We start from the raw sequence: 26357 nt of genomic DNA, 5'->3' as shown, positions 1-26357 counted from the left end.
TGTGTATTTCCATCACAGTGACCTCTGCAAATGGGCAAACCTGGTCTGCACACAACTTGTTTCTGTGCAACTAGCCAATTGTATGAACAATGGCGTATTGCATGGGCTACAATGATTTACATTTGTCTATACTGTAATTATACATTCCTGAGAACTCATATTGCTACAGTAAAAGCACACTGGCAGTCACTGAACAATAACAGCAAACTGAAGGGGAGTTCTGAACTCTACTGTAGAAGTCAAATCGAATTACCGTTGGACTGCATATGGACAGCTTTAGCACCTTGTTCCATTGCAAGGGAGACAAAAATTACCATCCGTATTTAAGATGCTACAAAATGTAATTCAAAAAGTATAATGTCCACTAAATCATATGCAAAACAAAAGTTTGCCTTCTTAAAACAGAAGGTAGTTGCTATTATTCAGGTTGGAGTGAGCTCTGAAGTGTCCCACAATGCATCACTGCTGAATATGCAAATCATCCTTTGTTGTCCCTTGAAATTAAACACACCTCCAGAGCCGCTGAAATACAATTATGTGTCAGCTTATTAATTGTACAGAGCCACAATAATCCAACATGCATACAGACTGTTTCAGATTGGTGGATTCTCATCAGTGCATGGCATGGATTAATGTGGCTATATGAGGTAGGACTTTAACCTCCTTGCCGGTCCAATTCCCGCTGGCAAGGGGGCAGCGCAGCACTTTTTTTTTCAAATCATGTAGTGAGCTAGCCGCTGAGCGGCGGCATCCCCACCACCCACTCCGATCGCCTCCGGCGCTCAGAGTAAGCAGGAAATCCCGTTCAGAACGGGATTTCCTGCAGGGCTTCCCCGGTCACCATGGGACGTCAGAGGGAATCCCGATCCACCCCTCAGCGCTGCCTGGCACTGATTGGCCAGGCTGCGCAGGGGTCTGGGGGGGGGGGGGGGGGGCGGCTCGGCGCGGTGGGTAGCGGCAGCGATCACGTATCACACACAGCTAGCAAATATGCAAATCGGCCCAGCGGGGCCTGAGAAATCCTCCTGCGCAGGTTACCCCGAGCTGAGCTCGGGATAACCGGCAAGGAGGTTAAGCACCCAGAGTTAAAGATTCAAGTCCTCTATAGGACCCACAGACAAGCTCTATAGCACCCAGAACCTTCCCTCGTCTTAGGTTTTTGTTTTTTTTTAATATTGCTTCAGATTCAATCTGAGCAAGCCTCCGACCAGCTTGCTTGGCTTCAGTCAGAGGCAGTAAAAATGGGAAATGTCTGGAATAGTTTTCTCTTTATTTACTATATACAGTTTACTGAAATACAAACGTGGACAGTACAATACATATGTAAGTAGAACAAGTATTTATCTACTTTTATGTGTGTTTTTTGTTCCTGGGATTGTATGACTGACCCTTGTGCTTTAAGTAGTGATACAATCTTCAGAAGCATGATAATTGAGTTCAGAAAGATGAGGAGAGAGGTAACACTTCAAAAGTAGTAAGATATAATAGTATCTAATAGTAGTATGATAGTAGAATATATGATAGTAGAATATATAATAGTAGTATGATATAAAACCTCTTACTTCAAAAGTAGTAAGAACATTTTAGAAAAATAACTCAATGGACTCTGTAGCTAGACTACAATCAGTATGGGCATACAGAGCAATATAGCCTAAACTGGACATACTGAAGGTGACATGCCAGTATTATAAAATGTGTCTAAGATCAGATGTTTTCAGCATAACACTTTAAGTCATTCCATTTCACTTTTTACCATTACCCTCTGCCACATTATTACAAAGGTTGTCTAAAGCTTTGTTACATAAATCACAAACAAAACAGCTTGTGTAAAGTCATGTGCGTCAAGCTTTTAACATTCTCTCTTTAATTTATGCATGCTGGATGGAACAGGTCACCTTGGGATGCTCAGCAAGTAGTCCAGAGTAACACTCAGCTCATCCATATTTGTCTGGTCAGTGCACAATGGGATTGTCAGAATGAGGCCGCTTCTTCTATCCTTTCCTCCTAAAGAAAGACACACAATGTTATCAGCAATTAAAAGTCCTTCAGCAGGTGTCAAGTCATCTAAAGCAGTTTCTCAACATTTTATTGGTATGTACCCCTTTAAAACCCTGTACACACCAAGTACCCCCTAGCAAAGAAAACATATAAACATCACAAGTACCCCTTGACAGGGGCGTAGCAATAGGGGTTGCAGAGTTTGCGACCGCATCGGGGCCCTTGCGACCGCACCCCTCAAACACAGTATTAGCTCTCTATTGGTCCTGTGCTCATAATAATCACTTCTATAAATGCTTTGAATCGTGGTAATCATTAACAAGCTGTTTCCCATCCCCGTCTTGCACCTGCAATTGTTATGTATAGAGTGCTTGGAGGGCCCCAATGTAAAACTTGCATCGGGGCCCACAGCTCCTTAGCTACGCCACTGCCCCTTGGCAAAAACATATTTAATCGTAGTTCATGATAATTGGTTCTAAACAATTTCCAAGCATTTACTATTTCTTTTAAATTAGTTAAAACACTAATTTGGAGTTTAACCACTTCACCCCAAAGCGGTTTTTACCCTAACATACAAGATCGATTTTCACCTTTCAGTGCTCATCCCTTTCATTTGCCAATAGCTTAATCACTACTAATCACAATGAAATTATCTATATCTTTTTTTTTTTTTTACCACCAATTAGGCTTTTTGGGGTTGATATTTGTTTTCAGTAATTGCTTTATTTTCTATGCATTTTAAAGGGAAAAACACGGAAAAAAATGAAAAAAAAAAACCACACTATTTCTCCAATTTCATCTCCTATAGTTTTAATATAAACACTGCTATTGTACATAAACCCACACATTTTATCTGCCTATTTGTCCTGGTTATCACAAGAATTTAACTATGTCCCTAGTACAAATGATGGTGACAATATATTATTTGGAAATAAAGGTGTATTTTTCTATTTTTTTTCCCTCACTAATCTCACGAGCACGGGAACACAAATGAACAGTGAGTGCGCACGCGCACAGCGGCAGCAGCACTGTTTGACTTATAAAAACATCCTGGAGCCATTAAGAGGCTCTAGCAGGACGTTTTTATAAGTCTGGTTGTCATTAAGTGGTTAAAGTGAACCTCCAGACTAAAAATATACTCAGCAGCACTGAAAAGGCCTGGTGTTTCTTTAACAGTTTCACAGCATCAGAGCTTTATTTTTTCTTAACCAAGCCTCATTTTTAGCTGCACAGAAGAAAACTGCCCTGGCATTTTTCCCCTGATGCTGTGCAAAGCATGATGGGATATCTGATGATGATGTTCTCGTTTCCTAGCAGCTGGGAGGGGTGATCAGGACAAAGGACAGTTGGAACTGTGTCTCATGCTTCCTGTCACCTCCTTTCAACCAAACAGATGGCTGCCCCATGAAATCACAAACATTTGCCTGTTCTTTTAAAACAGGGTGGGTAAGAGATTACGGTATATTACCTCTATTTTAATTAACATAACTAATGTAACTTAATGGCAGTATGTTTGTTTAGGCTAAAGTTCCCCTTTAAAGATTTATAATTTTCTGAAGCTCTAAATTTGTTATGGTTACTGATTTATAAAGCGCCAACATATTCCGTGGCGCTGTACAAAGTAAGAAACAAACATGGGGTACATAATACAGACAATGGTGTACACCAAAATACAAAATACAGAGACAAAAAATACAAAAACCCATACAAAATACGGAATACAAGATACAGAATTGGTAATGACAGTGATAAAAGCAACATGATGTAATAAAAGTGACATGATAATGATTTCCAGGACACAAATAGGGTGAGAGCCCTGCCCTTGCGAGCTTACAATCTAAAGGAATGGGGGGCATTCTTGGTTAAGTATATCAGCCCAAGTACCCCCTGGAACCATCAGAAGTATCCCCCCCGGGGTTCGCGTACCGCACATTGAGAACCTAGGATCTAGAGTATCTCAGGTGCTGAAGTTCAACTGATTGCTCTGGGAAACCAGTTCTCCAGTTGTTTGTGCACTGGTCTTGTTACCTCCGCCCACCACCATTAAGAAGACTGCAATGATTCAATACTGAACGTCTACTTTTGCAATAAATTTCCCTTAGGCTAGGTTAACAGTGGTCAGTTGCATAGCGCACACGTTATAAATGACTGATCTGCAATGGAGACTGGACATATAGTCTTTAATACAAAGCCTGCATACAGCGAGTTAGAACAACAAGATCAGTTAAACCGCAGTACAGTACTTGTATGGGCAGTGAGCTGACATGCAGAATTAATCTGCAACACAACTGAGCTCTATGAACAGGGCCTCAAATACGCATCAATGAGCTAAGAAAATGCAAAAGGCCGGGCTTTTGCACTTGGGCCTAAATTGGATCACACTTAATGGAAACGTTACTGGGATTACATCGATTTGCCCTTTCCAGCAAAATCTGTACAATGGGAAAATGGCCCTTAAAGCGTACCTGAAGCGATAAAAAAAAGTTAGATACTTAAGCTTGGTAGAGGGAAACCTCTAGGGGTTCAGCAATAGAAACACTTCCTAGCCCCGCCCTCCCAGTGATGCTTGGCCTATTCTGTTGAGCTGTGTGGAATTCTCCTCCCACAGCATTCTGGGAGATCAGGCATTATTTTCACTGGGTTTGGAATTCTCAGAAATACACATTCCGCAGAGCTGCACGTAAAGATGTCACCACCTGTGATAAATTTCAGAATGTGAATCAGAGTGAGGAAAGATTTTACACATGGGCAAACACTGACTACATGAAGGGGTAAGAGGTGCCCAAAAGTATATAAAACAGAGTTAAAAAAAACCCCCAAAAAACGGGGAGGTGGCTTATGTCAAATAAAGTGGCGAAGGATTTCAAAAACAAGGTGCAGAGTGCCACTAAATCAATAATGAAAAAGTAAAAAAAAAAAAGAGGTAGACACCGCCTGTGTTGAATGTGCTTTGATCAACTGAGGTACCTCTTTTCCCTGAAGCTGATAGGCCATAGTAATTGTCTGTTTTATCCATCTGGCGATGGATGCCCTGGATGCCTGCTTTCCTCTATTAATACCAGCAATAACACCAGCATTGCCTGCGTCTTTCTCCATGATTTCGTTGCTTCCAGATACTGAATTACACATCTCCTGACATCAAGACAATGAAAGTGTTCCTCCTTTTCATTAGATGGGTCCTGACAGAAAGAAGGGAGGAAAACTTCCTGCGACCTATGAAAATTCGTACAAACCTTTGGTAAGAAAGCAGAATCTAATTTAAGTGTGATTTTATCATCTGATATAATACAGTATGGCTCTGCTATGGAAAAAGCTTGGATCTCTCCCACTCTCCTAGCTGTTGCCTCAAAAGGTGGACTCATGAGAGCCTGAAGTACTAAGTTCAAGACCCAAGGAGGCACATGAGATTTAAACACTGGTTTAATTCTAGACATAACTCTAAAAAACCCAATAAAAAATTTATTTTCTGCCAATCTCCTTTGTAGAAAGACACTCAAGGCCGCAGTCTGCACTTTTAAAGTACTGATACTGAGTCCTTTTTCCCAGTCCTGCCTGTAGAAACTCTAACGGAGTATATTCCTGTTTTGAATCCAGCTTGTTCTCATCGCACCAATGAAGATAGGTTCTCCAAGCTTACAAGTAGATATTTCTAGTGACCATCTTCCTACTTTGTAGTAGAGTATTGGATAAATTCCCGGAAAAAGACCCCTTCTTCTTTAAAAGTTTTAATTCATCCTCCAGGCCGACAGATGCAACATTTCCAGTTGCGGCTGCATTATTGGACCCTGATGTAACAAATCCTGACGTAGGGGTAACATTACTGGTTCCTGCACTGATAACTTCCCTAACAGAGAAAAAACCAAGCTCTTTTTGGCCAGAAAGGTATTATTAGTATGCTTGACGCTTTCTCCCTGTAAATCTTGTTGAGGGTTTTTGGAATGAACCTGAATGGTGGAAAAACATAAATCAGATGATCCCTCCAGCTCAGTGCAAATGCATCCACTGTGACCGGATTGTCGGTGGGACAGAGGGAACAAAATCTGCGACATCTTGTATTCTTCCTGGTCGCCAACAAGTCTATTGTCGGAGTCCTCCACCTGCGTGTCAAACTCTGGAAGACCTCTTCGTTTAGTATCCATTCTTCTTGGCTCAGTTGTGAACGGCTGAGGTAATCCGCCACAACATTTAAAGTTCCCTTTAGGTGCACCGCCGTCAGTGATGCTAGATTCATCTCTGCCCATTGAAGGATCATGCTTACTCTGTTGCAAAATGTTCTGCTCCTGGTTCCTCCCTGATGATTTATGTGGGCTACCACTGTACTGTTGTCTGATTGATTACTATATGTAATCCCTGGATGTGTACTTGGAATTGTAAAAGTGCCATTCTAACTGCTTCCATCTCTCTGATGTTGGAATGAGCCCGGGCAAGATCCTTCTCTCAAGCTCCCTGAGTTGGAATGTTGTCCATATGTGCTCCCCAGCCCCAAGAGCTGGCGTCTGTGGTTATTATCCTTTGGTATGGCAAGTTCCATAGACGGCCCTCCCTTAGATGAGCTGGCTCCAACCACCAATGAAGTGACATCTTGACATAGTGCGGTATTAGCACCCTCTTGTCTAATGCATTCTGTTTCCTGTTCCAAGATTGCAAAATCCATAGTTGAAGTTGTCTTGAATGCATCTGGCCCCATAGGACCGCCGGGAATGAGGATGTCATAAGACCGAGCAGAGACATGGCTTTTCTTAAAATGATGGAAGTTGAATCCTGAAAAGAAACACATTCAAAAAGTTCTCTCCTTTGTGCAGGAAGATAAACTCTTTGATTAACAGTATTTATCTGAAAAAACCCAGGAAAATCATAATCTGAGATGGAGTAAGGAATGACTTTTCCCAATTGATTAACCACCCTACCGATTCAAGCACCAACACTGAGGTCTGAATCTGGGTGGATACTGACATAGCTGAGTCTCCCCATAAAAACAAATCGTCTAGATATGCTATGATTTAAATCTCCCTAAGTCTCAAGAAAGCAAGGATTTCAGTCATTACTTTGTAAACAACCAAGGGGCTGAGGAGAGGCCAAATGGAAGAGCTGTAAACTGATAGTGTCTTACCTCGCCTGTTTGATGTATTGCAAACCTCATGAACGTTTGAGACTCCAGATGTATTGGAATATGCAGATACGCGTCCTGTAGATCCAGAGACGCCATGTAAGCTCCGCCTGTTTTCTTGAACCCCGAAAGGAATGTTTAAACCTAAAAGTTATCTTTTTATTTGGAAAGTTTCCTTAAAGTCTGCTGATCTCTCTAATGTTTCATCTAATTTTGTGCCAAACAAAAGATTTAACCTCACATGGAAAGCCACACAGTTTTATTTTGGAAGAAACATCACCTTCCCTGGGTCTCACCCATATTCCCCTTCTTGCTGAATTGGATAAAGCAGAAGCTCTTGCAGTAAGTCTCACTGTCTCATCCGCTGCATCTGTAAGATAATCTACTACCTGAAACAGATTAGGAAAAGATTTGAGTATAACATTTCTAGGTGAACCTTCAGCGATATGCATTTCTAGTTGTTGCAACCATATTTTAAATGATCTTGAGAAGGCCGCACTAGCTACTGCGGATTTGAAAATTAAAGTAGTTGTTTCCCAATTTCTTCTTAATAGATTATCTACCTTCTTATCTAGGGGATCCTTCAGAACCCCAAAGTCCTCAAATTGTAAGTGCGATTTGCGAGACACTTTAGATAAAGCAGGATCCAATCTGGGAACTGGTCCCCAAATCTTTTGGTCCTCGGGTTTAAAGGGGTATTTCCTATTCATAGACCTAGGCCAAAAGACCCTTTTTTCTGGGTTTTGCCATTCCCTATCAATTCCTTTAATGTAGAGTGAACCGGGATAAAACTTTTTTTTTTTTTTTTTTTTTTTTTTCAGACTTCTATACATTTTGTCTAAAGTGGAAAGATCCTTTTCCTCTTCCTTAATATCCATATTAGCAAACATCGCACTTAACAATTGATCCATATTATCTATAGAAAAGCAAATCTCTGTCCCTTTCTTGATTCTTGTGACTTACAGTATCCCCTTCAGTACTCATTTCCTCCAGTGATGAATCTCACCCTCTGAATGCTCTGAGTCTGAATTCCACTTTCTCTTTTGCCCCTGCTGAGATCGCCCAGAGATGTTAACGCTTTGGGAGAGGAAGGAATTACATTAGGTGGTAATGATTCAGGTACTGCTGAAGAGGTAGATGGGGCAGACTCCTTATAGGATTGAAAAAGTAGCTTTTATTTCTGACTTCATCCATCCCATAAGATCTTTAAACATATTCGGGGTTTCCTCTTTAACCACTTTCTGAGTACAGGAACTACATAAACTCTTTCCTGATGCAGATGAAATTTTTGCTGCACATAAAGCATATTTCTTTTCTTTACACTTTAGCTCAGCTTTTGGCAATTGCACTGAAGCATGGCCTGATTCATCTCTTGTTTCCTTTATTTTAACCGGCTTGTCAGCTTTTCCAGTCTGGGCTACAAGCAAGAAAAAGAAAAGGACTAAATTACTATCTATAATAACAGAGACCAGAAGCAATAAAGCCCACACTGTGGGTTTACATACCAAACCAGCACTGGAGCTCTGTTCAGCAGATCCCTGCGGAGATACGTCTGATCCTTCCATAGTAAATGAGTATAATGGAAAACAGACTGAGTTGCTTTAAAATGTCTGCCTGGTTCCACCTCTAAAGGCTTCACCCCCCGCAGCCACAACCATGCACATCAGTTCCCTCCTAACCCTTAGACTGGACTTACTTTGCCTGCCAGCAGTGAAAGGGTTAACTCCTGGACAGCGTTCAGCATTCTGGCGCTTCTGCTGCATGTCGCCCCCACGCCAGTCCAGCTTCCGCTCTGCTTCCTAGAGGGGCGTGCTCAGGCTTCCACCCGGTCATCTGACCCGGTGAGCCAATCCGACCTCCGCAAAACGCCGACCAATGCGCGCGCACTGCACGCACAGATTCTCGCCCCATAAGCCTTAGCGTCTTCCTGAGGTCTGTAACACGGAGCCGGCGTCCTCTCCCCACATCAATCCCGCCTGGCTGATGTGTACACGGGGGAAACAGCCGCTCAGAGCCTGCCAACTGACATGGACTCTCCTGTTCGATCCTCCTCCTTCCGTGGACAGGAATTAAACTGAAGGTTAGTTCAGGTGAGGGATATATATATGTATGCTGCTGCAGGGTATGCTAATTTTTAACCTTCTCCTGTCCAATAGTATCTGGAGGGAATTTATCTCATATGGGTGCTGTCCTGGAGACGACCCTGGGAAAAAAGCAATTTTATTCATTATGTTAATTTTCACTACCCCCTAAATTCCTATTTATTGCATTACAGTTTCTTAGTGATGGCACCTTTAATTCTAAAATAACATCTACAATATACAAAGCCAGCATGGCCACAAGAGAACTCTTTACTTTCTGAGGTAAAAAGCCGGCATTTCACTGCCTGGTCAGTATCCAGCACCTCTGAGTGCTGCCAAATAGCCCATCACTTGCTGAACCAGAGAGGCTCCAAACACACATGCACAGGCCACACTGGCGAGTGACAGGGAAGCCTGATACGTGAAGCCCGCTGCTGTCTCAAGGCAGTTATCGTGTCAATGTCCTACATCTATAACGAGGCAGATGCTGCCAGAAAGGCTTGTGACACAATGCTCTGGCATCGGCCGCCGCTTGCTAACAGATTTACTGCACAGGATTCAGAGAGAAGTCAAAGATATTCTCAACAGGTGCTTCCAGGGGCTGGAAAGCCATCTGATTTCTTCCTGTAGGGCATATGAATAATGTCTGCGGTTTACACCCTGACTTTATGAATAGAGTAAAAAGCCTTGTGAAATAAGCCGCAGGTGCGCGCTGACGAGGTGTGGATAGAAGCATGGCATCCAGCCTGGGCCAGGATACGCTCCAAGCCCAGCCACTGCCATCTCTCGTTTCTTTGTGGCGGTGCTAAGCTCATGCCATGTAACAAAGAGCTTTCTTGGATCCTGCTCGGTTGCTGGCATTTACACGGGCAGACACAAACAAGCGGAAAATTCTGTGCATTGTTTCATGGATTACTAATTAGGGATATTATATGTAAAAGGTGAATGGAGATTCAACACGGATCATATAATTTGCAGGCAGAGCTCTGCTTACAATACTGAACACATAAGCTTGCTAAGATTAGGTGTGTAATTCTAATATATTTTCCATAAATAACCCCCCCACCCCCTTAGATTACATAATCCCACCCATATGGCTGGACATGCATGGCCCCTGCAAGCCAATCGCAGGTGCTTTGGCTTTAACCAGCAATTTTCCAAACCCTCCCCAGAAACTGTGCTGTTCCCATAATGTTGGGACACCCACGGCTGTGGTGTCAGTACAAAAATCATCCGACTCAGACTCCTCAGTTAATGAAACCTCCGACTCCAGGTACCCAAAATTGCTCCAACTCCAAATGCTGGATACACACAGTGCGTTGCCGCACTCGATTTCCCGCTCGATTCCTGTCGATTCGTTTATTTCCAACATGTCCGATTTTCATTACTATGGATCGTTAGGTCGATTTGGCATACTTTACATGCGAATCGACCTAACGATCTATCGTAATGCAAATCGGACATGTTGGAAATAAACAAGTCGACGGGAATCGAGCGGGAAATCGAGTGCGGGAACGCACCGTGTGTATCCAGCATTAGTCTACTTCTTACCAAAGATATAGATTTGGTACAAAAATCATCTGACTCAGACTCTTCAGTTTATGAAACTACTGACTCCAGGTACTCAAAATTGCTCTGACTCCAACTCCTTGACTCCACAGCCCTGGGGACACCTCCATGTGAAATCCCCACTCACTCATGAAGCCACATCCCTGCTGAAAGTCTTTTTTTGGGAGGTGGGGTCAGTAGCTTTAACAGCCAAACCGTCACACCTCTTCTCCAACTGGCAGTGAAGAGGGCGGCATGAGTGTTGTGAGTACCACATACCAACACCAGTAACATTGGGACAACTCCTTAAAGAGAAACCATAACCAAGAATTGAACTTCATCCCAGTCAGTAGCTAATACCTCATTTTCCATGAAAAATATTTTCCATTCTACAAACTGATCATCAGGGGGCTCTGTATGGCTGATATTGTGGTGAAACCCCTCCCACAGTGGGATGCCAGGACCATGGTTCTGACATCACACTGCGGGAGCCTTGTTGCATTGTGGGAAATAATGCTGTTTACAACTGCCAAAAAAGCAAGCAGCATCTCCTTCCATTGACATCACCTTTCAGCAGTAAAAATGTCACCATGTGATAAATGTCAGAATGTAAACCAGGGAAATATTTTACAATGGTCAAACACTGACTAAATAATTTATACATCATTATTGTAAAAATGAAGCACCTTTTTATTACATTATTTTCACTGGAGTTCCTCTAAGATTAAGGCACCTGACCAGAATGCCTACGCTGATAATGTTGTTCTGATCTAGAATGTAACTACCTTACATAAAAAGCATGCAGAGAACGAACTATGGACATCTACTTTAAAGTACACAGTCACTAATCCAAGTGACTGGTCCCATAAAAGTTCAATGCTAAAAAACACTTTAACCCATTAGCAGCTTCAAATTAATTATATCGTTTGAGATAAGTGAACTCAGCCGGCAAAACTTGTGCTGTAAATTCTTAAAATGTTTTGATGTCTCTCTGCTAGCAGATAATATAGAAACTGAAAGCAGAAGTCCTCTGTTATTGTCTTGCAGTGCCCCCTGGTGACAAGTGGCCATAAATACACATTACAGCAGTACTAAATTAGTAGCAAGGAAATGTAACAAAAAAAAAAAATTGCTAAAATAAATTAGCCTGGAAAACTTGCCAAGCCTCTAAATAAAATTGACTGCTAAAGGGTTAAGGGCACAAATGTTACATTTTTGAGCCTCCTGATTAGGTGACTTTTAAAACAGATTTTTTTATACAAGCCAATTATAAATTACAAGGACTTCTGCTGGTGTGTAATTTAAATGCTTAAAGGAGGACTTTAGGGGTATATGGAGGCTGCCATATTTATTTCCTTTTAAGCAATACCAGTTGCCTGGCAGCCCTGCTGGTCTATTTGGCTGAAGAAGTGTCTGAATCACAACAGAAACATGCATGCGGCTAATCCTGTCATATCTGTCAAAATTGTCAGAAACAACTGATCTGCTGTATGCTTGTTCAGGGACTATGGCTGAAAGTATTAGAGGCAGAGGATTAGCAGGATAGTCAGACAACTGGTATTGTTTAAATGGAAACAAATATGGCAGCCTCCATATACCTCTCACTACAGTTCTCCTTTAGCACACAAGTTGTGTTCTCCTTTAGCACACAAGTTGTATTAAAGTGCCTACACAGGAGTAGCATTTAGGGGTGTCAGGGGATCCTGTAAATAGCTTCTCTTTCTGGCAGAGTTTAGCCAATTCACAAAGCACTGTTTAGCTGTGTCACCCCATAGGCCTCAATTCACTAAGATCATGCTGGAGATAATAAGGCAAGAGAAAACTTACCTCCACATAAGATAGTTATCTTATCTCTTCATTCCTTAAGTTACCTCCTCTGTAGTTATTTTACCTCCTCTGTAGTTATTTTACCTCCTCTGTAGTTATTTTACCTCCTCTGTAGTTATTTTCACATGTAGTTAATAAACAGCCTGTCTTTAACTCTGGAGTTATTTTAAGGATTGAAGAGTTAACTTAAAGACAGAAGAGTTAACTTTAGGTTTGCCTGAGGTAAAATGTTTCCTGAATACCACATGCCTTATCACCATGGTAACAACTCTAGAAGAGTTATTAAAGACAGGAGATAAGCTTAGTGAATTGAGGCCATAGACTATGCAGCATGCAGAGCTGCACTCCGGACAGCCAGAGCTCACAATGCATTGGGAACTGGCTGAATGTGGCTATGGAAAGAGAAACTGGAAAAGCTCAACTTTCACCTTACACAACCTCTTCACAAGTTAATAAAAGTTAAATATTAAAAAATTGTAATCCAAAATGTTTGTTTTTAAAATTTACTAAGTAACGAATAAGTGTGTAAAAAAAAAAAAAAAAAAAAAAAAAGACATTGCTGACAACTAAAATAAAGTCATGGTGCATCCTCTTTAAAGCAGACCTGAACTCTTGCACAGGAGACAAGGAAACAAAAAGAAATCCACCCAGTGTGCGTTTATAAAGATCAGTCTGTCTAATTCTCCCTTCTTAGCAAGTAATGAGCTAGTGTAATTTGAGCTTTCAGCTGTCTGCAGAATTCTGAGATAATATGTAAACACAGGAGGTTAAACCTTTCTGTGCTCCTATGATACCAGGAAGTAAGAACTCTGCAGAATCTTAGTAGGAGTTCAATAAGCTGTAACAAGCAAAGATTCTTTAAAGGTTATTATGCTGTTGCTTATATTTTAGAGCAGATAAGTAGTTTTGGAGTTCAGGTCTGCTTTAAGCGAAATGCCCAGCAACCATAAAAAGCCAAGAACATAAGCAATGTATTCACTAGTAAAGCCAGTACTCGCCATATTTTTTATATACAGTTAAAGGACCACTATAGCCCCAAAATTGTCAAATTTAAAATACATATGCATAAAATGCATTTATTCCTGAACTGTAATTTTTTTTGCCATCCTGCGGTCTCTTACAGTAGCAAGTAAAAATCTAACAGATCTGACAGGTTTTGGGCTAGTCCTTCTACACACGGAGGATTCTCAGGGTTTTCCTTATTTTTAAAACCACTTACTGAATTGCAGTTGCTCACTTCAACTGCTAAATAGCGTGCAAGGGGGTAGGGAGGCTGGCTGGCATCTTTGTATAGATCCTTTCCAGGGAGGGATTTTCCTAATAATAAAGGAAATACTGAGAATCCCTCTGAGAAGATGGACCTGTCAGATTTGTCAGAATTATACTGCCTAATGAAAAAGACAGGAACATAGAAGAAAAGTAACTTATTTACTCGGGGAGAAATGTACTTATTTGTGCTGTGGCTAGACCATAACGGCATAGACCAGGCATGGGCAAACTTGGCCCTCCAGCTGTTAAGGAACTACAAATCCCACAATGCATTTGCCTTTATGAGTCATGCCTGTGGCTGTCAGACTCCTGCAATGCATTGTGGAACTTGTAGTTCCTCAACAGCTGGAGGGCCAAGTTTGCCCATGCCTGGCATAGACCCTACCTTTCCACTCCAACACCATTGCTTCTCAGATAAACACAATGAGGGAAAGTAAAAGCAACTGCATTTATCTAACATGTCAATAAGTGTTACTAGGGCTGGAATCAAGTGTCAGAAGTCTCTAGGCATGGAGACAGCTGTGACTAAAACTTCACCTTTAAAAAAAATGCCATACTTTACACCACTTCCCTCACCACAAACACAAAGAATGCTGCTAAAGCCTTGTTTCAGGCTAGATGGAATTCAGCTGAAGTGCATCCGAGGTAACCTTTTGTGGCCATATTGGGTGAGTATAGTGAGTCTACCGGAATCTTCGAAGGTAGCTTATAAATCTGACATGGCTACAGCAACATTGATGAGCGACTGCATTGTTTTACTGCTTACCCTGACCAGAAGCTGATTCCCCATGTGCCCCCTCCCATAAAAACAGTACACACTGCTCAGGTATACCCAAGAGGTGTGTCTGTGAAGTGGTTGTCACACTGCAGTGTGTCAAGCTCAATCCTTAGGATGACGCTCATTGAAGGGGTATACACACATTAATGAAGCCACAGAATAAAAACTGCAGCCCAGAAGTCGCTGAAAGACATGAGCTGTGGCAGCTCTCAGTGATGATGGAGACAGTGTTTGGGTAGATGGAACACAGCCACCTCTGCAACACTGGCACAGGCCTATGGGCCTAATGATAAATCCGCCCCTGGTATTTACAGTGAGCATACCTACAGGATGAGAGGCCGCAATGATAAGGCAGACTGCTGCTACTCTATTCAATATGATCTGATCCGTATTCCTGGAGAGTTCAGAAGAATACAGAATGCTTAATAAGCCATATAGAGCATGGGTCTCCAACCTTTTTCGGCCCGGGGACCACTTACCAGTCCAAACATTTCTCCGGGAACTGGGTGGGGGGTGGTCGGCGGATTGGAAAGGGGGCGGGGCTGTGGTGTGGGCATATGGAAAACCACTAGGCCCCAAAACCTCACACAGGCACAGATATTGCCCCAGTATTAAGTAGCCCCCTTCTAAAGTATAATTCGCTAGATGTGCCTCCAGTGTTATATAGTCCCCCCTCCCAAGATAGATAGCTAGATGTGCGCCCAGTCAGCGCCGTACAAAGGATAAGGGAGCACAGCTGACGCTATAATGAGAGAACATTGCCACCTATTGACATTATGCTGCATGCTGTTCCGCTGAAAAAAAAAAAAAAAACAGACCAGCGGCCAGGCTGGTAGCCAGACCAGCGGTCATGCACGAAACAGCCCATGGACCGGCAGTGGGCCATGGGTTGGGACCCCTAAATAGAGCTCTGTGGATCACAAGGCTAGGTGAACTGAATTATAGGTCTTTTGGCAAAACATCTATTTAGCAGTTTCTCTGGAGTTCTACTTTAGCATCATTAAGAAAAGAAGCCAGGCCACAGGCTGACAGCTATTACTAAACCCGGTGGCATATTTATAATAACCACCTAATGAAGATGTCACAGTGGCTGATTCCATTTATTATCCAAAACAGCTGTATGCCTCCAATTCTGACGTCATTGCTGCCACCGAGTTGCTCCACACTACAGAAAATCAAGGCTTTTTGTGAGTTACTCCAATTATACAATGTCTAAGTTAATTCATTCGACTCAATGGGAGACATGATTTAATTTAAGATCTCTTATGCAATCTACTTCAGTAGGGGATGAGGCAAGCACACCTCTTGATGTAAAAAGGTAAAATTAGCTTTACCTTCAGATGTTAAAATCTGCAATTAATTAACGCATAGGCTCTGAGCTTCCATAAAACATGCTTTAAATATAAGCAGCAATGTCAAGTGCTCTCAGGAATCAAAAACACAAGCTGTTGATTCGGAGTCCTCTGAGGTTTGGAGCTCCTGACTGCACACAAAGATGTATTGTAATTATGTAAAAGAATGCCTAGTATGTTTAATTGTATTCATTATCTGAATTAATCACCCAAGTGTACTTGTGCTGCAGTTCATTACGGATACGTGCTGTTTGTTACCTTCATGGTAAGATTAGATTTACAGTGGGACTAAAATCAAAATAGATACACATATATATATATATATACAGTATGCATCTATGTACACATGTCAAAGCCATGCTGAAAATTGCTAAATTAAAGTGTATCCCAGGCGACATGGCTAGAGTTTTACTGGCAGAATACAACTTCTGAGAGCAGAGAAAAAAGGTCAATAGTTCAGGTATTCTAACTTTGGGACACTTAATAGGCTGCCATTGAGCAGAGACAATAAAACATTCAATCTACTTTGCAAATGTTTAAATCTAAAATAAAACCTTGGCATATCTAAAAAAAAAAAAAAGTAATTTTTAGGAGTAGGAGAATAAATACTTAGATTATTTTTACCTCGGGTTCACTTTAAAGAGTACTTGTAGTGAATTTAAGTGGCACGAAACAAATCTTATCTATTGTCTAAAGCAGAGGTAGGAAGCCTATGGCTCGGGAGCCAGATGTGGCTCTTGATGGCTACATCTGGCTCACATACAAATCAGTAGGGGTTGATTCACTAAGCTACACTGCTCAAGCAGCGCAGCCTAGTGTGGTAGCGCAAGTAACATTTTCAATGTAGGCACACTACTGCTGTAGCATGCACTACTAACTTACTCACGCTCCCCCAAAAACTAACAGCTGCTCCAATTAATACATAGCAAGGAAAAACTAACAGCTGCTCCAATTGTCCCACCCTGGATCCTGTCAGGTCCAGTGACTTTGTAGGACGAGATCCCTGCTCTTTGATTGGCCAAATAGGCTGTCTGTTACTTGACAGGCAGCCAATTGGGCCAATGTGCAGGGATCTCGTCCTACAAAGTGAATCAACCCCCAAGTCAGCTAAGCTAATTGTACAAGCTGTTAGTCCGTATTTCTCCTGTCTGGCTCTAGGGGAAACTGCGGATGTTGCTGAAACCCAAGAAAAGCTGAAGACGTGACTGACACTTCTGCTGCCTGGCGGATCAACTGTATACACATCACCATGGCAACAGGAACGTGAGCCCTCTGCTGCGCATGCACACAGGCTCAGTTTGAAAAAGATTGTATGGCTCTCACAGAGTTACATTTTAAAATATGTGGCGTTTATGGCTCGCTCAGCAAAAAAGGTTCCTGACCCCTGGTCTAAAGCATTAAATAGCATAAAACAATTAGCAGAACAAGATATAATTGTTTTTTAAGTTACTAGACGTGTTAATACCGAAACTTCCCTTTCACTCAGAATTGAATGGATATTAGTTGTTGCCCTACCAAAATTATCAAATTGACGTGAGCTATACTTAGCGGCAGTTCACACAGGCTTCCAGGGGCATCTCGTTTAGCCGATGCTAAGCGCTTCTCTTCTACCAAGCAGAAAAGCGTTTGGCATAGTTTCCAGTCATTTCGGCACGTTTTAAGCCCCATTGGAGGCACAGAACTGCCAAACCCACTAAGGCAGAGATGCCAGGGATGTCAAGCCAGTCCTTCAAGGGCTGAGGTCCTCATACATTTGTGACACAGCTCAAATTGATGGGTCTAAATCAGGAACAGTGTGGTCCATGGGTCTAAATCAGGAACAGTGTGGTCCATCAGGTAGAACACATTCTTCTCTTTCTGAGTCCATCCTAAACAATGGCATGGATCTGGCCCTCCAGGCCTGGAGTTTGACACCTGTGCCCTAAAGGGATGGTATCAGCATACACTTGATAGGAGTGGGTTCACACACTCAGTACATTAAAGTGAATTAAGGTGCAAGCACACACATAAAAATTACTGTTGCCACATATATTAAGACACGTTCTGTGGCTATGGAACTGGGAGGAGGGATGATGTGTGGCACGTGATGGAACAAGACGGTTAAGTAGAACAATGCTTTCGGCCTGCCTTTGGCGGCAATGATCTGGCACCCCCAATCTCTCTGCACTGGGGCCACCGTACACATGCTGTATTCTTAGCAGGGACAGCCCTGAATTATCTAGATTATGAGACTAGTCTGCAGTGTCATAGCCAAATGACCGTTTTGGGGCTACATCCCTATTGCAATGCACAATGAGGAAATACTGATTGCCAGTTTTATCAATCTGCCCTTCTGTAGATCTCCAGAAAAGTGCCTACATTTCTACATTTATAAACCAGCTCCTAACGGCGAGATTCACAGACCCACCACCGAGGCCAGTGACGATAAAAGAGCATGGCGGGCTTGTACACAACCTGCAGAGAGGATGCCGCCTTATATACAGCTTAACTTTCTTTAATGAAACCAGAAAGCTTGCTTTGCAGCAAAGCTTAGTGTTGATAACTGCACTTTAGTGACTTTCTCCAAGCAACAGCTGGATATATATACTCTAATAACATTTTGTACAACGGTTTAGACAGTTAACATCGCCAGCGTGCTTTGATCAGAAAAATCCCTGCAGGATAAACGTATTTGAGCAGTCATATTAAATGTTCCAGAGAATGTTGAGCTGGGAAAGCAGCACCAGGGATAATCAACAAGTCCAATAACTGCTGTGGAAAAATGTATCTAATTTGCTGGATTTTGTAGCCTTGTGAGCCATATTACCGTCTAAATGATGGGGAAAAATTCGAGGGCTCTTCACGATGAAAAAACAGCAGCTCTTATTTCCGTAAGGACTTTAATAAGTAAACTATTAAAAAATCTAAAAACCAAACGGGTAATTAAAGCAGAACTCCAGGCAAACTAAAGAATATAAACTAAGCTCCAGCCACATCTACAATTTGTGTGCATTAACAGCCTCAGTTTAAGGACCTTTATTTCTAAATGCAAGTAATAGCAATGCCTTTTACAGTACATGTCAAAGCATCCAAACTGTTATACAAAAAGCATTTGCAATACAAAAAAAAATAAATATAAACTATACATAAACTAGTTTCTATCGTCCTCCTCCAGGGGTGTAACTAGAGGGTAGCAGCTCCTCCGATCCCAAGGGGGCCCAGCGCTGTGGGGGGGCATTTAACCTTCCCTTCTTCTGATACAGGGGACTATACTTCAGATCAGGCGTTTATGTGGCTACCCTTGTTATGGGTGTAAAGATCATGATGGCCACACTTGTTTTATGACCCTAATGAGATGGGCCCAAAGGCTGTGAGGGTCACTAGGGGAGGCATGGAAAGTGGCGAGAACATTGGGGGGGAGGGGGCAGCAAAGTTTTGCTGGGAGCCCCAATTAACTTTTGACTCCTTACAAACAAAGTAGGTCCCACATTTCATACCTTGAAAACTTTTATCCTTTACCTCTGATCTTAAGGTGCCCATTACCAGGACAATATTTTCAGATACAACCGCAACTCTTCAGATACAAGCGCAAAATCCAGCATTCTAATCGACCTTCAAATAGTGTCACAATGATTTTCTCCACGCATTGCATGTTTTTCTGTACAATTTGACAGTAAAAATCTGATCGAACAATCACATCTGAGAAAAATATTGTACCGTTAATGGGCACCTTTACAGTTTGCCTCTCATCCCTTTTTCTTTTCCTTCCTCCTTCCCCTACCACTTCTTCCCCCCACTCTGCTCTGCGTATGTGTAAAAGGGTTGTGAGGAAAATAGGATATAGTCGTTAAATTAAGTTTGCGTTGTGTACTGCTTCATATAATCGGTAGTTATGTTCAGCCCCATATTTCCATAAGAGTTTTGTCCAATACCGCAATAGACATGAACCCCATTAGCAATAGAGTTGTGTGGGCTCGCCATGATGTTCAGCGCCCAAGTTCTCATAAAAGTCCTGCCCAATGTGCAATTCACCTGGCCCCCATTAGCAATAGAGTTGCATGGGCTTGTGGGAAAAAAAAATGCTTTCACCGAGATAAAAATTGCATTTTCGAAAAAGAAATGCATTGTCGATAATCACTAACATAGCAGGCGCCCAAATTTGTGCCGCTATTTACATTGTAAGTAATAAGGCATCCTTTTTTCCGGAGGTAGCGTTTGCGCCCAAATTACCTGCTTCGCTCTGTTCCTGCTCTTCCCTTTTGTCTTTTGACAGTAGAGAAACTAGGTTCAGAGATTAGGTTTGTTTTTTGTTTATTTAATGTGGTGTGATTTGCTTTTTGCCTGCCAAGTTTATCTTTGGAGCCCTACTATGATCAGCTGTGCTCTTCATCAGCTGCTTTGCTTCAACGCACAGCTGCTTTGCTTCAACGCACAGCTGCTTTGCTTCAACACACCATGGCATCTGTTTAAGCGTTAGCTGGTTTGTTCCTTACTTATGTCATTCTTGCTTATGTTAATCCTGAACTTGATTTAGGATATCTGTTCCTGTTTCTTAGTAAATGTAATCGAGTCTAAGAAAATATCTGGTGAAGCAGTTTACTGGTGCTTTTCTCCTTACATATGACATGCAGGTTCCTGCACCTAATTTTTTCCTTCTCCTGCCTCTGTCAGAGCCCATGCCTCCGGTAGTAATGGCAATTGCAATATAGACGGCCACTTCAGAAAAGTCTAATGTTTCCCATTCTTGGGTGCTTAAATTGTGCCTTTTGAGTCATTTCTCTGTTGGATGATCCATGTTCTACAGCAGTGTTTCTCAACAATTTTAGCATGCACCCCTTTATTATTAATAAACTGTAGTGGAAAAGTACACCTCATAGCTGGTAACGTCAACTCAAGTAACCCTCAATGAATATTTGTTGTGTGTACCCCGTAACTGGTAATAAATGCTTTTCACATATTCTTTGATGTCTTTAACCTCCTGAGCGATAATCCCGAGCTGAGCTCGGGGTATATCGCGCAGGAGGATTTCTCAGGCCCTGGTGGGCCGATTTGCATAATTTTTATTTTGTTACACGCAGCTAGCACTTTGCTAGCTGCGTGTAACTTCCGATCGCCGCCGCTCGCCGTGCTGTGCAGCCCCCCCCCCCCCTCCCCGACCCTTTGCGCAGCCTGGCCAATCAGTGCCAGGCAGCGCTGAGGGGTAGATCGGGACTCCCTCCGACGTCACGACGTCCATGACGTCATCCCGCCCCGTCGCCATGGCGACCGGGGAAGCCCAGCAGGAAATCCCGTTCTGAACGGGATTTCCTGCTTACTCTGATCGCCAAAGGCGATCGGAGTGGGTGGGGGGATGCCGCTGCGCTGCGGCTATCATGTAGCGAGCCCTGGGCTCGCTACATGATTTAAAAAATAAAACATTTAAAAAAATAGTGCTGCGCCACCTCCTGGGCGATATAATTGTATCGCCCAGAGGGTTAATAAACTATTAAATATTTATTTAGATCTATTTATATATAATTTAGCTTTTATTTTTTTCTCAAGTCTCAAAAAAAAAAAAAAAAAAAAAAAATTACCAGGGCCCATTTTCACTTGACCCCAATCACGGGTGTTTTACGCACTGAAATCAATAGGCTGCATCAACATCGCATGCGGGGAAAAAAAATGATGCATGCTGCAGATTTATGCAGAATGCATCCCAATCCCCATAACTGGGCATGGCACGGTTATAGCCACTCTGATGTGAATTCATATCAGCACGGGTGGTACGAACCTAGGATCTGCAGTCTACAACACACAGCCGCTTTCAGATTCCATTATTTTCTTGCCAAAATTTTAAGAGCTCCGTAGAAGCGTGAAGACCATCAGGTAAAAAGACCATCAGGCTGCCTCTGCCCATGCATCCATCAGCCTGTGTACAGCAGCGCACCGTTAACCAGTTTGCTAATAAAACTAGGTTCACTCTCAGGAAAGATTAACATGTCAGAGTTCCTGGGTATAATACCTCAGCTCAACTATTCTTGAGGTCTGAATTTTAGCATCATGTTTCCGCTCCTTGTGACTCTACCTCAGAAATATTTGTCATATGCTCCCCCCCCCCCCCCCCCCCCCACTCCGCCTCTCCTTCCCATTATTCATATTCCAACACTAACCCTCTGAATAGACCCTTGCTAGTTTAGTGGGGGTTGTGTAACAGCAGGTACAGTGTTATTTTTTGTAGTAATTTGGGTGAAAAAAAGACATACATACATAGAGTTCAACCAGAAACCAGGTACCTTATTTGCTATATTTTATGCCAGTTAATAATATACATTTCTTAGCTGCCATATATTCCTAAAGATGTAGATCATGCTTTCTCCCACTGTTCCCAAGCCCTTTTTACATTTTTTATAAAATCTGCAAATTGTTTGCGGATTTTTATTCATTGACAGATAACACATAAAAGCCCCTTCTTTAGCCAGGCCTTATTTTGGAACATATTTTTTTTCCAGTCTAATATTGGTGCAAGCTTCTGACAAGGTTATGTTACATTTACACTATTACCACTGAGGTTTATTGAGGCTGACTTGAGCGAGAACTAAATGCAAATGGACATGGTGCTCATTGTCTTTAGGGTCCCTCCTACTTCCTGTATCTTTAATATTCAACTGGCCACTTAGACGAATAGTCTGGAACAAGTGCCTATGGCCATGCACGAGCAAAACTGAACCACACATGCCCAGTATAAAATAGCACTAGTGCACAAAAGAAAGACGTGCATAAATGGTCCTGAACTCGCACATGCCCAGTTCAGAGAAGCTTATTCACCGCTCGGTGAACGTCCAGAATGCTGCAGGTAGAGAATAACTGGGAACGGGAGGGGTTTCTGAAAACAATGAGCACCACAATGGAGGTCAGCAACAGGTAATCAAGCTCACCATTGGCTTAATCAATTAAATATTGTCTCACTTCAAGCGTACTTTAAACCCAAGTGAAGTCAACCCCCTGCTTGAACTGAAGTCAGAGGGCAAAGGCCCATAAACATTAGTCCAGAGGTTTTCCAGTCTGATAGTTGATAAAGATTGGAAAACTACCATTAAATAGAAGTGAAGACTATCAACTTCCCAGTGTAAATTCTCCTTTATGAGAACTCACAGAAAAGCATGGAGAAGAGGTCTCTATGGACGTCTATGGAAGTCTCTGGTCACCATTACAAATAGTCAATGAAAAGCAAATAATTGCAACGTGCAAATGTAATACAAATTGTATGCATATAGGAACTGATCAAGTTATCTTTCTGAATTTTTTTTTGATTAGCTTAATTCCAAGCTGCATACATCTTGCATGCAAGCCAGAATTATTTGTATCTCATTGTCCATCTCTAGTCACGATTTGTTACGCTACTTCCTGTTTAAGTTGAAACACAAAGCAACCAGCCAATCAAACACTTACATATTGATCACATGCAGTACAGAAAATACAGATCACCTCTATATAAAAAGGTCAATCAAGCCAGGTCAAAGAGAACTTGTGTAGTGGGTTCAAATCTTGGCTAATGAGCGCTCCCTAGTGGCTGCAGCTTTCAAGCGCTTTGAGTCTGGAGAAAGGCACTCTACAAATGTTAAAATTATTAGTATTACTTTATTTCTAATATGAAGATTCAATATGGCAGATTCCAAGCATGATCCTACAATTAGGTAGTAGTAAAATATGCTGCACAATTCATAGCAATCAAGGATCCTAAATATAAGTTATATGTTGCCTTCAGGGACAGAGGTTTTGTAACATGATACATGGATGATACTTGGACACATTAGGAAATCTGTGATGAAACCAGCTCTACATACAGCAGTTTAGCAGAGGCAATCTGTCTGGTGCTTTTGTAAAAATACTTGGCTGGAAAGCAGTTAGTGCAGCATTTGTTATAGGAAAAAAAATGCCATTTCATCAGCAATCTGCTAGTTCTCCACTGCAGAATTCTCAGCAATTCATTAGTCAGGCCACCTGAGACAGTCTACAAAAAAGTCTGCCTTTGGCTGCGTATAACAGCAGACACTAGTGGCAAAATACCAGCTGGGCACTGAATGTGTCAGATCGACCAAAGCCATCTTCTGAAGCTGCAAAGTAATGTTTTACTGATTAAAGTAAGCAAACTACGGTATCTACAAATCCTACACTAAACTAGCAAGTCTGTGCCTGTCCTTTCAATGCCATTAACAGAAAATTGTTACACCTAAACGTAATTACTTGTAGCTCGTGTCCTCTTCTGTTGCCCGTGTCCTCCTTGGCCTACCTTATGACCTCCTCTGTCCCCCCTGTGTATCCTTTGTGCCTCTATGTCTCCTCCTATGTCCTCCTTATGACCTCTTCTATCCCCATGTCTCCTCTGTACCCCTAGTTTCCTCTCTTCCTGTTTGTGTCCCCTTTTTGATCGTCTATGCCCCTGTGGTGTCCTCATTGCCCCCTCTGTCCTCCCTTGGCCCAGTGTCCTGTTTCTGTCCCCCTGTGATTCTCTGGTGTCCTGTGCTTCTGTGTGCAAATTATATACTTGCCACCGATCGGGTAAATCCAAACGCTGTGGCAGTAGTTCATTGGGCAATCAAAGATTTCATTCATTGTTCCCTCTTCGGCTCGCGTAAACTTCCAGACAACGTGCAGCCAATTAGTGCAGGGGCACTGCAACATCACAAGTCAATTCCGGCCTCGTGCTCTTCTGACAGGAGCTGATAGTCTCGGAGGCGGGACTACAGCTCAGTCATTGGGCCAATAACTGCACTTGTTCAGTAGCACAAAAACTGTGCTGAGTGTTCTGAGGGAGTCAGCAGCAGTAAGGGAGAAAAAAAGTGTGGATAGACTGTGTATATAGACTTTAAAATAAGGCTCTTGTCAATTATGCAGTGTACTTGAATTTTGTTTCTTGCCATTTTAAAATATATAACGGTTACAGAGTTTACACTAAAATGACCGATGAACCTCCTGCACTCTGTGTGCTAAAGTGCTGATCTGCGCAGGGACGATGAGCAGCGACTGAAAGCTAAGGAGCAGTGCAGAGGCAGTGGAGAATACATTGGAAGCACCTTTTTCATACAAGGTATTTCATACCAACACTAACTAGTTTACTATCAGGATATGTAGAAAGTAATAACTTCTCTTATACTGTACATACTCGAGGACCAACAATCTACATATGCTAACTTTTAAAAGTGCTATGAGGAAAAATGAGAAAGAAATAACTGTAATAGAATATCTAATTTTTCTGTTATTATATTATTCACTATAGCAGAATATCGGCAATTTAGCTGATATTCTATCATCCACTGTATTCTAACTCTCACTTGAACCTTCCCCCATCTATGCCCAACCACTCCCAACTACTCCTAACCCTCCCCCATCTATGACCAACTATGACTAACCCTAACCTTCCCCAACCTACTACTAAAACTATACCAAACACTGTTGGATGCCGCAACTGGAGCCTATTTAAAATGCCGGTAATAATGAATATAACAGCGCCGGGACAGCCCACTATAGAAACTCCAGCTATAAATTGCGGGCACCGTGGCAGCTTTTATAGCATGGCGCCCGTTTCTTTAACAGGTGACTCTGCTCCAAATGTACTATTATGGTCTCTTTAAATGTTGCAATGTATCCAAACAATCTCTCTGGAAACTAACAGTTAAAGGTCTTTACAGTGAAGTTAAAGTACTTTCAGCTCTTGTTCTCTATATACTGTACAATACATTATTATTATGTATTTATATAGCGCCAGCAAATTCCGCAGCGCTTCACAAAGCACAATAAGATGGCAAGGGGAACAACAAGGGGAACGGCAAGGGGAACAACAAGGGGAACACAGGTACAACCAAAACATGTAAAGCAGAGTCTCAAGCAGCACAAGTATTGCTACAAAAACAGCCAACATTAGGAGGATGACATTTGTCACTGAGGAATGAATCAGCGGCATCACATAGCTGATTCACTACTGTCCATTCAGTAGGCAGACAAAACATACGCTGAAAGAGGAAAGCGTGCGTGGCAGGATGAAAGTGGTGTCTGAATCACTGTAGTTTATTCAGGTACTGTGGTAAATATTTTTCACAAGTGAGATACACACACACAGATTATCATCGCCATCTTCAGGAGATAAACATGCTACAGAGCAGAAAAGTACCTTGGAGTGCCCACATTCCAGAAAGCAGCATCCATGAGTACATGTGCCCTCGAGGCACTTGTCGGAGGCCCTGCTCTCACATGGCACGCATTCAGTATGTGGCACTTGTCTGAGGCCCTGCTCTCACATGGCACACATTCAGTATGTGGCACATGTCGGAGGCCCTGCTCTCACATGGCACACATTCAGTATGTGGCACATGTCGGAGGCCCTGCTCTCACATGGCACACATTCAGTATGTGGCACATGTCGGAGGCCCTGCTCTCACATG

At 42.3% G+C, this 26357-nt stretch overlaps 1 protein-coding gene across 1 annotated transcript in view; it reads right to left on the bottom strand.

Annotated features, from left to right (window-relative positions):
• SESTD1 (SEC14 and spectrin domain containing 1) overlaps window positions 1-26357 on the bottom strand; it is a 203110-nt gene that overhangs the window by 94844 nt on the left and 81909 nt on the right. The window contains exon 3 of the mRNA XM_068245429.1: window positions 1896-2004. Coding sequence (XP_068101530.1) covers window positions 1896-2004 — 109 coding nt within the window. The remainder of the gene's footprint in view (window positions 1-1895; window positions 2005-26357) is intronic.

The sequence above is a fragment of the Hyperolius riggenbachi genome, chromosome 7 (genome assembly GCF_040937935.1).
Source record: "Hyperolius riggenbachi isolate aHypRig1 chromosome 7, aHypRig1.pri, whole genome shotgun sequence".
Classification (NCBI taxonomy): Eukaryota; Metazoa; Chordata; class Amphibia; order Anura; family Hyperoliidae; genus Hyperolius; species Hyperolius riggenbachi.
The sequence above is the reverse complement of the archived record's forward strand: the minus strand, read 5'-3'. Positions and strand labels throughout refer to the sequence as shown.